This window comes from Bos taurus, chromosome 17 (genome assembly GCF_002263795.3).
Source record: "Bos taurus isolate L1 Dominette 01449 registration number 42190680 breed Hereford chromosome 17, ARS-UCD2.0, whole genome shotgun sequence".
Lineage (NCBI taxonomy): Eukaryota > Metazoa > Chordata > Mammalia > Artiodactyla > Bovidae > Bos > Bos taurus.
In genome coordinates this window covers 72,217,776-72,231,302 of record NC_037344.1, presented here as the reverse complement: position 1 = coordinate 72,231,302, position 13,527 = coordinate 72,217,776, and the positions used below count along the sequence as shown (strand labels likewise).

The following is a 13,527-nucleotide window of genomic DNA, read 5'->3' as shown; positions in this document are numbered from 1 at the left end:
TGCACACGCAAGCACGCACATGCACACGCACACGTGCACACACGCATGCAGACACACACATGCACGTACACAGACGTGCACTACACACAGACATGCCTGTACGCACACGCATGCACACACACACGCACGTACACAGACATGCACCCACACATGCACGCACACGCATGTACGCACGCGTGCAGGCGGACACTGTCAGGTTGGGGGTGCAGGGAGTCCAGTCTCAAGCAGCTCACTTGTTACCTGCTTCACACGCTGGGCTCTGCCCGTGGTCCCCGCGCCTCCCTGCCCCCCACCCCCCGCTCCCCCGCCTCGGGCCTGGTGCTCCTGCAGCCTGGTGGCTGCATGCTGCTGCTGCTGCTAAGTCGCTTCAGTCGTGTCCGACTCTGTGCCACCCCATAGACAGCAGCCCACCAGGCTCCCCCGTCCCAGGGATCCTCCAGGCAAGAACACTGGAGTGGGTTGCCATTTTCTTCTCCAATGCATGAAAGTGAAAAGCGAAACTGAAGTTGCTCAGTCGCGTCCGACTCTTAGCGACCCCATGGACTGCAGCCCACCAGGCTTCTCCATGGGATTTTCCGGGCAAGAGTACTGGAGTGGGGTGCCATTGCCTTCTCCTGCCCACCTGTAAACACCTGGCCGAGGTCCTGGGGCAGCTGCCGCCTGCTTCCTGGTAGTGAAGCAGAGCTGGTCCCTCCCAGCGCGAAGCCCACCTGCACTCGAGGGCGTGGGAGGGTTTTCAGGGAGCCTGCTGGGGGCCGCTAGTCCGGCCTTCCCTCCCAGGCCAGGTGACCGCTCCTCTGAGAGGAGGCCTGGAGGGCGGGTCATGGGCTCGCGTCCGTAGGGCTCAGTTCCGTGTGCAGACAGCCCCCTTCTCTGCCTCTGCTCCACCAGCTCACCCGGCGGCTGCCGCCCATCAAGGAGCCGAAGCCGAGGCTGCAGAAGCTCTTCCGGGACTTCTGGCTGTACTCGGTGCTGATGGGGTTCGCCGTGGAGGGCTCAGGTAGGGGCCCCCCCGGGGGCAGTGCAGAGCGAGGCCCAGGGTCCTGACAGGGCGTGTGCGCACGTGCAGGACGGCCAGTGTGGCTGCTGCCTCCACCGTGAGGACGTGGTTTAGGGTTCTGGGAACACCACGTGCCTTCGGGACCCTGCCCCGCTTAGGAAACGGACTTGCTTCTGTCCCCACCCTGGGGACAGGCACGGGGCCCATGGCTAGACTGCTCTCAGCAGGGCCCCAGTGGGGCGCCTCCCGAGCCAGGTGGCACCTCAGCCCTCCCTGCCTCGCAGGACTCTGGCCCGAGGAGTGGTACGAGGGGGTCTGTGAGATCGCCACCAAGTCCCCGCTGCTCACCTTTCCCAGCAAAGAGCCTCTGCGGTCCGTCCTCCAGTACAACTCGGCCATGAAGAACGACACGGTTACGCCTGTAAGGATGCCTCCTTGCCAAGCACGGCGCTCCAGGCGGGGTTTGGGGAAGCTCCTGGGGATGAGAGGGCTGGTCCTGCGTGTCCGTGGCTATGGGGCCGGTTTCGGGGGTGGGGCCGCCTGCACTCACGCAGCCCCGCCGCCTACAGGCCGAGCTGAGTGAGCTGCGCAGCACCATCGTCAACCTTCTGGACCCGGCCCCCGAGGTGTCCGCCCTCATCGGCAAGCTGGACTTCGCCATGTCCACCTACCTGCTGTCCGTCTACCGGCTGGAGTACATGAGGTGCGCGGGTTGGCCCTGTGTGCACTGTCCCGGCTCGGGCTGTGCCGCTCCTCCTGGCTCATCAGCGTCCTTAGAAGTGCCAGCCTGGGCTCCCACTCTCCCGTGTGCACCTCCTTCCTGAGCCCCCGATGCCCCCGGGCTCCAGTGCTGCGGCCGCCTGCGCTTGGGGCTAGGCCGCTGAACTGTCACCAGAGCCGCCGCCAGCCCTGCACATGGCCCTGGCGGCCCTGGGAGGGGGCAGCCACGCTCGTGGCCTCGCCCACTGGGCAGCGTTGCGGGCCCGAGCTGCGCGCTCACCCAGGCCACCCTGCAGGGTCCTGCGCTCCAGCGACCCCGCCCGCTTCCAGGTGATGTTCTGCTACTTCGAGGACAAGGCCATCCAGAAGGACAAGTCCGGTAGGTGGCAGCGGGGGCCTCTGATGTGCGCCGGGGTTCAGCGGTGTAAGCGGAGAGTGCTCCCTGTGTACGTGGAGAAGGCAGCTCCGCGGCGCCGCATGCCGCCTCAGAAACACGAGTGTAGCGCCTGCCCGGGCCCTGGGAGCGGGGCTGTGCTGGGCAGCTCATGGCTGAGGAGCAGTCTTGCTCCTGGACACTGCTGCTGAGAGGACCAAGGCCAGGGTGCAGAACCCAAACGTGGATCCGTTTCTGTTGTTTTGCTTAAAAGAAGGGAAAATACATTAGGACATGTATCTTTTTTTTGTTGTTGTTCCTTCTATTCCTGCTTTCTGGAGAGTTCTTATCATAAATGGATGTTGAATTTTGTCAAAGGCTTTCTCTGCATCTATTGAGATAATCATATGGTTTTTATTTTTCAATTTGTTAATGTGGTGTATTACATTGATTGATTTGTGGATATTGAAGAATCCTTGCATCCCTGGGATAAAGCCCACTTGGTCATGGTGTATGATCTTTTTAATGTGTTGTTGGATTCTGATTGCTAGAATTTTGTTTAGGATTTTTGCATCTATGTTCATCAGTGATATTGGCCTGTAGTTTTCTTTTTTTGTGGGATCTTTGTCAGGTTTTGGTATTAGGGTAATGGTGGCCTCATAGAATGAGTTTGGAAGTTTACCTTCCTCTGCAATTTTCTGGAAGAGTTTGAGCAGGATAGGTGTTAACTCTTCTCTAAATTTTTGGTAGAATTCAGCTGTGAAGCCGTCTGGACCTGGGCTTTTGTTTGCTGGAAGATTTTTAATTACAGTTTCAATTTCCGTGCTTGTGATGGGTCTGTTAAGGTTTTCTATTTCTTCCTGGTCGAGTTTTGGAAAGTTGTACTTTTCTAAGAATTTGTAGGACGTGTATCTTGAAGGACTTGGGGAGGTGGTGTGCACGTGTCCCTGTGTGCGTTTGTGTGTGTGTGCAGTGTCTAACTGTATTTCTTCCACTGCTGGTGCTTTAGTCACTAAGTCGTTATGGTTCAGTGACAAGTCACTAAGTTATGACCCCACGGACTGCGGCCTGCCAGGCTCCTCTGTCCATGGGGATTCTCCAGGCAAGAGTACTGGAGTGGGGTGCCATTTTCTTCTCTAGAGGATCTTCTCGACCCAGGGATCAAACCCAGGTCTCCTGCATTGCAGGCAGATTCTTAACCAACTGAGCCCCCAGGGAAGCCCATTTCTTCCACCAAGTGTTTGTAAATTAGCAACTGTAGTTGTTCCTCTCATGTGATCAGGAAAGAGGGAGACCAGGAAAGAGCCACGGGGTCCAGGGAGAGGTCGGGCAGCTGTGTAGGGCCACCCCTGGTGTCAGTGACCAGGTAGGAAGGGTGCCCCGCAGCTGATGGGCAGAGATGTCCCACGAGCAGCGGTTAGAGGGTCTGGTCAGCCAAGAGCAGACAGCTCGCCATGGGGTACCTGCTCCTCCTGGGGCACCCTGCGTGCCGCAGCAGGCCTGCTGCTCCTGAGCAGAACCAGCGGCTCCCACAGGCCTCAGCAGCAGGACCTGCGGGCCACGCCTGGTTTAAGGCCGCGTCCTCCTTTCCTGGGGAGCTTTCGGGACATGAGTCTGTGAGACATGAGGACTCGCAGGCCCCCGGGTGCTGTGCACAGACCGAGGCTCACCGTCCCAGCAGGACCACACTCGAACCTCTCTGTGCCGTCAAAGCGTGCCCGTCACCGAAGCCCTAGTGAAGCGAACCTAACGTAAGGAAAGGGGTGAAACCACGTAGAGATACTGAAATTGAGGCAGCAGAGAGAAGAGGCGCACGGCCTAGGCGCTATTTGCCAGTGTTAGTGAGAGAGCAGAGGCAGGCTGCTGCGTCGCTGCGTGGGCCGTGTGCTGACTTGGAGCACCTGTAAGGGGCTGGGGGAGCATCCCGGTGCAGCCGGGGGCGCGGGCGGCCCCGCTGACGCCCCTGTGTCACAGGGGTGCTTGTAAGGGGCTGGTGGAGCAGCCGGGGGGGCGGGCGGCCCCCGCTGACACCCCTGTGTCACAGGGATGATGCAGTGTGTGATCGCCGTCGCCGACAAGGTGTTCGACGCCTTCCTGAACATGATGGCGGAGAAAGTAAGCCTCGGGGGGGCGCCTGCGTGCCCGCCAGAATGCACGTGCAGGGCCTGCAGCATGTGTGCTCCAAACCCAGGCCAAGACCAAGGAGAACGAGGAGGAGCTGGAGCGGCACGCGCAGTTCCTGCTGGTCAGCTTCAACCACGTCCACAAGCGCATCCGCAGGGTCGCCGACAAGTACCTGTCTGGGCTGGTGGACAAGTGAGCTCCACTCCCTGCTGAGCCGCGTGCCGCCCCCCAGCCGTGGCCCCCCCAGGCCCCGGGTGTCCCCCTGGCCCACAGGAGGACCAGGCCCACTCTGAGCCCCCTGCACCCCACGCTGTCCCTGCCGTGCCGGGAGCCTCGTGGGAATGACTGCCGCGGGAGGGTGCTGAGGGCGGCCCGGGCCTGCCCCCACGGCCCCGTGATGGCTTCAGACAGCAAACGGGCCTCCGTGGTCGCCGGAGCAGTTGCCATCCAGGCGGGGCCGGAGGGCGTGTCTGAGCCGGCCTCCACACCTGTAGCCTGCTCCGTGAGCCCCCAGCTCCCGGCAGCTCCTCCTGTGTACCCCAAGGTGCCACACACACACGGCTGCTAGTTACACTTGGACTTCCTGCGTATGCAGGCAGTGCCCCAGCCCCTGTTGTTCAAGGGTCCTGTCTTGCTCTGTTCGGTGTGGGAGCAGGGGGCTGTGGATGGAAACAGAGAGGGCCCCGTGGGGAGCATCGCGGCCAGGACGATGGGGTTGCGTGGTCTCAGGAGCACAGCTCCAGGCGGGGGGCTCTGGGCCTTGAGCAGGGGGCTCTGGGTGCAGGTTCCCCCACTTGCTCTGGAGCGGGACGGTGCTGAAGACCATGCTGGACATCCTGCAGACCCTGTCCCTGTCGCTGAGTGCTGTGAGTGCCCCGCCCGCCCCGCCGAGCCTGCCTCACGCCCCAAGTGGGGGGCGGGGGGCGCGCGTCACAGATGGGCAGGGGCAGGGAGGGAGGCGCCCGTGGGGATGTGGTGTGAGGCGGGCCCTGTGCTTCCAGGACATCCACAAGGACCAGCCATACTACGACATTCCCGACGTGCCCTACCGCATCACCGTCCCGGACACCTACGAGGCCCGAGAGGTAGGCGGGCGGGGCCGGGCGGGGCCCGGGGCCACAGTCCAGCCCTGGGGCGCTGAGTGCTGCCTGCCCTCACCCCCTCTGCCAGAGCATCGTCAAAGACTTCGCCGCGCGCTGCGGGATGATCCTTCAGGAGGCCATGAAGTGGGCGCCCACGGTCACCAAGTCCCACCTGCAGGTACTTCCGTGAGGTCAGCGGGAAGAGGCCTTGGTGAGCTCCCTCCACTTGTCGGGAGCTTTACCCAGATGGTGTGCTCAAACCACACACGGCTCTGGTGTGACGGGCCAAGGACATGGGGGCACCTGGGGCAGATGTGCCAGTCCGGGCTGGGGCGTGCAGTGGGACTGCGGAGGGGCTCAGGGCAGCTGACCGGGGAGTGTGGCACCGGCGGGGTAGTGCCAGCTTGGAGGCTCGGCTGGAGCCCCCCTGCCACGCAGAGGCGTGCCTCGCCTCCAAGGTGACCGGGTCCCGTGACAGGAGTACCTGAGCAAGCACCAGAACTGGGTATCGGGGCTGTCGCAGCACACGGGGCTGGCCATGGCCACCGAGAGCGTCCTGCACTACGCCGGCTACAACAAGCAGAGCACGAGCCTCGGGGTACGTGTGCGGGTGTTGGGGGCTGGCCCCCGCCTGGGGAGCTCGCGGCAGACCCCAGGCTCAGGAGCTACAGCCTGTGCTTCTGACGGAGAGTGGCGGCCAGTCCTCTGCGGGATCCGGTCCACGCAGTAGATGGGGTCATGCTGGACGGCGCAGCCACTGAGGTGTGTTTGCAGGCGACACAGCTCACAGAACGGCCAGCCTGTGTCAAGAAGGACTACTCCAACTTCATGGCTTCCCTGAACCTGCGCAACCGCTATGCGGGCGAGGTACCTCCCCTGCCCGCCCGCCCGCCTCCTCCCCGCCTGGGGGTGGTGGGAGGTCCATCTCTGCGGAAGGTCCAGTCTTTGAAAGGGGTGGGAGCTCTTCTCAAGTCTTGAGAAAGAAAAAAACATCTGACTCAAGAAGCCCCCTGCCCTGGGGGTCCATCCAGAACGCTGGGAGCAGCAGGTGCTTCTGGAGGAGGAGCTCTGGGGGCAGGGGTGGGCTGCGGGGACAGCCTGGCACTCGGCGCGGGCACAGAGCCGTGGGCAGGGTGGCCGGGCTACGTGCACCTCCGCTGCCTGCAGGTGTACGGGATGATCCGGTTCTCGGACGCCACAGGCCACACATCGGACCTGAACAAGATGATGGTCCAGGAGCTGAAGGCTGCGCTGGGCGCCGGCGACGCTCAGCAGTACACGCAGGCCATGTTCAAGCTGACGGCCATGCTCATCAGCAGCAGAGGTGCTGGCCCAGGGGCCGTGGCCGGCCGTGGGTGGGGGTGGGGGCCGCGGGCCTGCCTGTCGGGGCCTCTGAACGGCACCCCCTGGTTGCAGACTGTGACCCGCAGCTCCTCCACCACCTGTGCTGGGGCCCCCTGCAGATGTTCAACGAGCACGGCATGGAGACCGCCCTGGCCTGCTGGGAGTGGCTGCTGGCCGGCAAGAACGGGGTGGAAGTGCCGGTAAGATGCTGGCCATGGGGCCCGAGGGGTGGAGAACCAGCCTTGGCCCCCTGGCTGTGGAGCATGGAGACCCCGGGCAAGCCCCCTTGTCCTCCTGGGGCCTCGCATGTCAGCAAGACGGTGTTATGAAAGTCTGACCCCAGGAACGTCTCCCAGGTTAGAGGGTTCTTGGGTTCAGGGACCGGCGCTGCCTGACACTGTTGTTCCCCCAGCGCTCGGCAGGGGGAGCCCTCGCTCTGCCTGTGGCTTCCATCCCTGTTGTGTCCAACTCTTGGACTGTAGCCCGCCAGGCTCCTCTGTCCATGGGATTCTCCAGGCAAGAGTACTGGAGTGGGTTGCCATTTCCTTCTCCAGGAGATTTTTCCGACCCGGGGACCTAACCCGGGTCTCCCACACGGCAGGCAGATGCAACTGTCTGAGCCACCAGGGTGCTTGTGCTCATCCACAGCAACCAGGTCCCAGCTGCCCAGGAGGGCAGCCCCCTGTGTCCATGTTTCTGGACTTCCTGCTGGAGGGGGCCCAAGGAGAGGAAGGTCATCTGAAACATCTGAAAACAGATTTGTGTTTCCAAGATTCCCATTAATTTCCATGGTAACATGGACGTGCCTAGTTTTTCCTGCTTTTATTAAGCTGAGATGCATGGTCAGAAGGGGGTTCTGTGTTCTTGCCCCTGAGGGGGTTAGCTGGATAACTTCCAAGGATGCAACTGGGGTGTTCTAGGCAGGGGCACACTCGTGGCTGAGGTGAGGGGTCACTGGCCCTGCCCACACAGAGGGAGGTTGGCCGGGGCTGGGCTGTCTTCAGGGCCCGTGGCAGGTTCTGACCGCATGCCCAGGGTGATGGCATGGGCCCTGCACCCTGTGCCCACCTGGCCACCTCACGCGGCTCTTACCTCTATGGGGAGGGGGCTCTGTGGTCACGCTGCGTGCCGTCCCATCAGAGCTTGTGCGTGACTCGTCTGCATCTGTGTCGCTGCTGTGCATGACACGCACCTTGTAGGGCTGTGTGTGTTGTTGGGCTTTTCCTAAGCTGGCAGGTCTGTCCAAACCATGTCTGCTCCTCACATGCTCCTGTGAGCCCAGGTCTGCGGTTCTCTTCCACACTTCTGGGCTGCAGGCGGCGGGAACACGCACCTTCATCCTGCACAGTGGCAGGTTTTCCCAGATCTGCGGTCCTGAATTGACACTTGCGTTGTTTCGGATCTTTGATTTTTTAATAACTTGAGTCTTATGTGCCTGTGTATGATTTCCTGTGTATTTTATGTTGGGACTTGTTGAACTTACTAAATTTAGAGATTTCAGACTTTCCATCACACTTGCAAAATTTCAGGCCAGTGTTTCATGGAGTATATTTTTTACCCCATTTTCCCCGTCTCCTCACTTGGGCTCGTCTCGGACCTCGAGACAGTGGCCGTGCCCGCGGACACCGGCATTCCCGTGGGCCGCTCTCCCCGTCTCGCACTCTGGCCCACTTCAGGGGGATCCGTGCGGTGTCCCCGGACGCTCTCCTGCCTTACGCGTGCTGTTGGTAATCCACTTTTAATATTAAGTTTTATTTCAGGTATTATCATTCTCAGACCTAGGGTTCCTATTTCTTTCTTACGCTTTGTATTTCTTTGCTGACAAATCTCTGTTCACCTCTTCTACCTTTGAATATATTTGTAACGATTACTTGATGATTCTCGCCTGCTTGGTTAACTAGCATCAGGGTCAGCTGTGCTGAAGGTGGTGCCTGTGGACCCGCTCGCCCACGGGGCCTGGGGGGCGGGGGCTCCGCCTGGTGTCTGGTGGCTGCAGTGAAGGCCACGCCCTGAGGGCGGAGGCTTGGCAGAGAAGGGTGGCGCTTCCTGGGTTACACCCACCCTCACTTTTCGCCCTCACTTTCTTATTTTTTCACCAAAACTAGGAGAGGGCTTAGGGAAGGGTTTTTCTGCCCAGCGCTTTGCTTTTCATTTGGGGTCTGTGAGACTCCAGCCTGCCTCCTGCCGGCACCGGTCACTAGGCTGGCTCGAGGTCTCAGCCTTGGTAGGACCATCCGCCACTTATGGCAGCCTTCACGCTGGCTCCGGGCGTGCCAGGGAAACACCACCTGTGGAGAGCCGCTCCTGGCACGCTCTCTGCCCACCGCCCTCGACGGCCCCCCGGTTCCACGCTGGTTCCTGTCCTCTGGCCCTTGCTGCGGGCTCAGGGCTGCCGGCCGGCTGTCGCCTGCCGCGCCTCCACAGGGAGCTGAGGGCCGGACCCGGCCACGCCTCAGCAGAGTGGGGCCGCACCCTTTATTGCTGTGTTTTCAGTTTCTGGACTTTGCTGTTACCAGGCAGCGTGTGCTGTTACAGAGGGCATGAAGGTGGGCAGACAGATCAGCTGCAGCCCTAACTCGGAGGCGAGCCCTGCCGGCTTCCTGCCGTCTTTTTTGGGTTCATGGGAAGATAAAACGCGAGCAGCCTTGTTGACCTCGTGCAGCACAGGGATCTGGGCCTTAGTGCCAGTGAGGTGGGAGGGAATTCTGGCCCCTGGTTCAAGTGCACGGGCCCAGCCTGGCCCCGCCGCCCCCTGGCTGTAAATGCCCAGAAAGAAGCCTCACTGCACGGCAAGCCTTAGCAGATGCTGTCAGGTCGACCTTTTACCTCTAAGGCATCTTCAGAATCTGACCACCTCCCTGCCCTGAAAGGAGTCAGTTCAGTTCACTCGTTCTGTCACGTCCAGCTCTTTGCGACCCCATGGACTGCAGCACACCAGGCTTCCCTGTCCATCACCAACTCCCAGAGCTTGCTCGAACTCGGGTCCATCCGGTTGGTGATGCCATCCCACCATCTCATCCTCTGTCGTCCCCTCTCCTCCTGCCCTCGGTCTTTCCCAGCATCAGGGTCTTTTCCCATGAGTCAGCTCTTCGCATCCAGTGGCCAAAGTATTGGAGCTTCAGCTTCAGCATCAGTTCTTCCAATGAATTTTTAGGACTGATTTCCTTTAGGATGGACTTGTTGGATCTCCTTGCAGTCCAAGGGACTCTCTAGAGTCTTCTCCAACACCGCAGTTCAAAAGCATCGATTCTTCGGCACTCAGCTTTCTTTATGGTCCAACTCTGGCGTCCGTACGTGACCCCTGGGAACGATCGCTTTGACTAGGTGACCTTTGTTGGCAAAGTAACGTCTCTGCTTTGGAATATACTGTCTAGATTGGTCATAGCTTTTCTTCCAAGGAGTAAGCGTCTTTTAATTTCATGGCTGCAGTCACCATCTGCAGTGATTTGCGAGCCCAAGAAAAGAATGTCTGTCACCGTTTCCATGGTTTCCCCATCTATTTGCCATGAAGTGATGGGACCAGATGCCATGATCTTAGTTTTTTGAATGTTGAATTTTAAGCCAGCTTTTTCACTCTCCTCTTTCACTTTCATCAGGAGGCTCTTTAGTTCTTCAATTTCTGCCATAAGGGTGGTGTCATCTGCGTATCTGAGGTTATTGATATTTCTCCCAGCAATCTTGATTCCAGCTTGTGCTTCATCTAGCCTGGCATTTCATATGATGTACTCTGCATATAAGTCAACTATGCCAGTATACATCCTTGACATACTCCTTTACCAATTTTGGAACCACTCCATTGTTCCATGTCCGGTTCTAACTGTTGCTTCTTGACCTGCATATGGGTTTCTCAGGAGGCAGGTAAGATGGTCTGGTATTCCCATCTCTTTAAGAATTTTCCAGTTTGTTGTGATCCACACAAAGGCTTTGGCATAGTCAGTGAAGCAGATGTTTTTCTGGAATTCTCTTGCTTTCTCGATGATCCAGCGGATGTTGGCGATTTGATCTCTGGTTCCTCTGCCTTTTCTAAATCCAACTTGAACATCTGGGAGTTCTCAGTTCATGTGCTGTTGAAGCCTGGCTTGGAGAATTTTGAGCATTACTTTATTAGCGTGTGAGATGAGTGCAATTGTGCGGTAGTTTGAGCATTCTTTGGCATTGCCCTTCTTCAGGATTGGAACGAAAACTGACCTTTTCCAGTCCTGTGGCCACTGTTGAGTTTTCCAAATTTGCTGGCATATTGAGTGCAGCACTTTCACAGCATCGTCTTTCAGGATTTGAAATCGCTCCACTGGAATTCCTTACCTCCGCTAGCTTTGTTCGTAGTGCTGCTTCCTAAGGCCCACATGACTTCACACTCTATGATGTCTGGCTCTAGGTGAGTCATCACACCATCGTGATTATCTTGGTCGTGAAGATCTTTTTTGTACAGTTCGTCTGTGTATTGCCACCTCTTCTTAATACCTTCTGCTTCTGTTAGGTCCATAGCATTTCTGTCCTTTATTTTGCCCATCTTTGCATGAAATGTTCCCTTGGTATCTCTGATTTTCCTGAAGAGATCTCTAGTCTTTCCCATTCTATTATTTTTCTCTATCTCTTTGCATTTGGAAAGAGTTGCTGCCCTCCAAACCACACCTTGGTGGTAGGGACTCAGGCTCCACTTGGCCCCCACAGCTCTTCCCAGGTCTGGTTTGGGGCATGAAGGTGTCATCGCGGGTCCGTGGGGTGGAGGTGGCACTGGGTTCTGGAGGCCCTGAGCAGGTGGTGCGGTCACATGTGGGCGTCCACCTGTGGTCCTGGAGGGGCGTGTGGTGAAAGGCGGCCCGAGGTGGGGTCATCACGGGACCGTGGTGGTTTCATTTTTCTTCATACTACCTCAGTTTTCTTAGTTTCCAGCGAGCGTATACTCCTTTTATAATTAAAAACCAACAAGAAAACACAGCAGGCGCCTTACTGTGCCTCACAGAGGTGCTGACGGCCGGGCTCTTGCAGTTCATGCGGGAGATGGCGGGGGCCTGGCAGATGACCGTGGAGCAGAAGTTCGGCCTGTTTTCTGCGGAGATGAAGGAAGCAGACCCCTTGGCCGCATCAGAAGCCAGTCAGCCCAAACCGTGTGCCCCCGAGGTGACCCCTCACTACATCTGGATCGACGTATGTGCCCCCCAGACTCCTCCCACTCTTCCCCGGGCTTGGGGGCCACCCTGGGGCTCCAGGTTGAAGATGCCCCTCCGGGAGGGGGCGGTGCTGGCCCCCCTCTCCCCCAGACCCCCACCCCCTGCCTCGCAGACCCCACCTGCCGTCCAGCAGGCCCCACAGGCAGCGTGTTCCCCCCCACCCCGCCCAGTTCCTGGTACAGCGGTTTGAGATTGCCAAGTACTGCAGTTCCGACCAGGTGGAGATCTTCTGCAGCCTCCTGCAGCGCTCCCTGTCCCTGAGCATCGGGGGCACCGCGGGCAGCATGAACCGGCATGTGGCGGCCATCGGGCCCCGCTTCAAGTGAGGGCCGGGGCTCCCGGGGGGCCCGCAGGCAGGCCCTGAGCTAGGGCAGGGGAGACCGAGCACTGACCTGCCCCCGTTGTAGGCTGCTGACCCTCGGCCTGTCCCTGCTGCACGCGGACGTGCTGCCCAACGCCACCATCCGCAACGTGCTCCGCGAGAAGATCTACTCCACCGCCTTTGACTACTTCAGGTGCCCTCCGCCCCCGCCCCGGGCTGGGTCCCCCCGCCCTGCGCCTGCTCTCACCCTGGTCCCCACCCATCTGCAGCTGCCCGCCGAGGTTCCCGACCCAGGGGGAGAAGAGGCTGCGTGAGGACATCAGCGTGATGATCAAGTTCTGGACCGCAATGTTCTCAGACAAGAAGTACCTGACCGCCAGCCAGCTCGTTCCCCCAGGTACGCCGGCCTGCTCGCCCCTCCCCTGCTGCGCTCCGGGCCAAGAGTGCGGCCAGGACCCTCGGGCCAAGCGGACGCCTTTGGCCTAGCTTCCCAGCACCAGGCTGTCCATGGGCGCCCCGCACACCCATCAGTCCAGCCTGGGCTGAGGCCGGTGGGCCACGAGGCTCAAGGCATGGTCCATTGTCGCCTGGCGGGGCAGTCCTGTTGGGAGCGACTCTAACACAATTGTGGGAGCGACCCCGGGGTCAGGCCCTTGCCTGCAGCAGCTGGGGCCCCGGGGTCTCCGAGGCAGACCCACGCAGGCGGCCTGCCACAGGACAGGGGACGGCAGTCACAGCTAGTGTCCCAGTGGCTTCTGACTCCTCTCAGAGCAGGGCCCCCGTGTGGGAGCACACCTGGGGGCAGGTGCCCCATGGCTGCTGCGGGCGGAGCTCGCGCTGCTGTGCTTTGGGCTCGGGGAGCACCGCGCACTGTAGGAAGCGTGTGCTGCAGCTGTCCACCCGAGTTCCCAGGTGCCTGGCTCTCTGAAGTGTCTCCCCCGTCTGCGCCCCCGTGGCTGCCTCGTCCATGTGGAAGGTCCAGGTGCCTTGTTCTGGAATGCTGTGTCTGCCCGCAGACAACCAGGACACCCGGAGCAACCTGGACATCGCGGTCGGCTCTCGCCAGCAGGCCACGCAGGGCTGGATCAACACGTACCCGCTGTCCAGCGGCATGTCCACCATCTCCAAGAAATCGGGTCGGTGGGGCTTTTCCCCTGGGTCCCTTGGGTCCTCGGGGTCGTGGAGCGCCTCTGAGGGAGCCCTGTGTGCCCCCCGCCCCAGGCATGTCCAAGAAGACCAACCGGGGCTCCCAGCTGCACAAGTATTACATGAAGCGCCGGACGCTGCTGCTGTCACTGCTGGTGAGGCCCTGCGGGCCCGAGTGGGGCGGGCGCCGGGGCGCAGCCGTGTCCCTGTCTGTCCCGCTGCTGGTGAGGCCCCACCAGGCCCGA

The 13,527-nt window shown here is 60.1% G+C and overlaps 1 protein-coding gene across 2 annotated transcripts in view; it reads left to right on the top strand.

Annotated features, from left to right (window-relative positions):
* PI4KA (phosphatidylinositol 4-kinase alpha) overlaps nt 1-13,527 on the top strand; it is a 59,721-nt gene that overhangs the window by 37,273 nt on the left and 8,921 nt on the right. For both annotated transcript variants that reach the window (NM_174577.2, XM_059875885.1), the window contains 19 exon segments: nt 892-1,000; nt 1,285-1,421; nt 1,570-1,703; nt 2,017-2,099; nt 4,138-4,208; nt 4,285-4,409; nt 5,002-5,083; nt 5,219-5,302; nt 5,388-5,477; nt 5,778-5,897; nt 6,074-6,166; nt 6,467-6,623; nt 6,716-6,843; nt 11,633-11,791; nt 11,985-12,136; nt 12,222-12,329; nt 12,406-12,533; nt 13,153-13,272; nt 13,358-13,437. In NM_174577.2, the coding sequence (NP_777002.1) occupies nt 892-1,000; nt 1,285-1,421; nt 1,570-1,703; nt 2,017-2,099; nt 4,138-4,208; nt 4,285-4,409; nt 5,002-5,083; nt 5,219-5,302; nt 5,388-5,477; nt 5,778-5,897; nt 6,074-6,166; nt 6,467-6,623; nt 6,716-6,843; nt 11,633-11,791; nt 11,985-12,136; nt 12,222-12,329; nt 12,406-12,533; nt 13,153-13,272; nt 13,358-13,437 (2,160 nt within the window).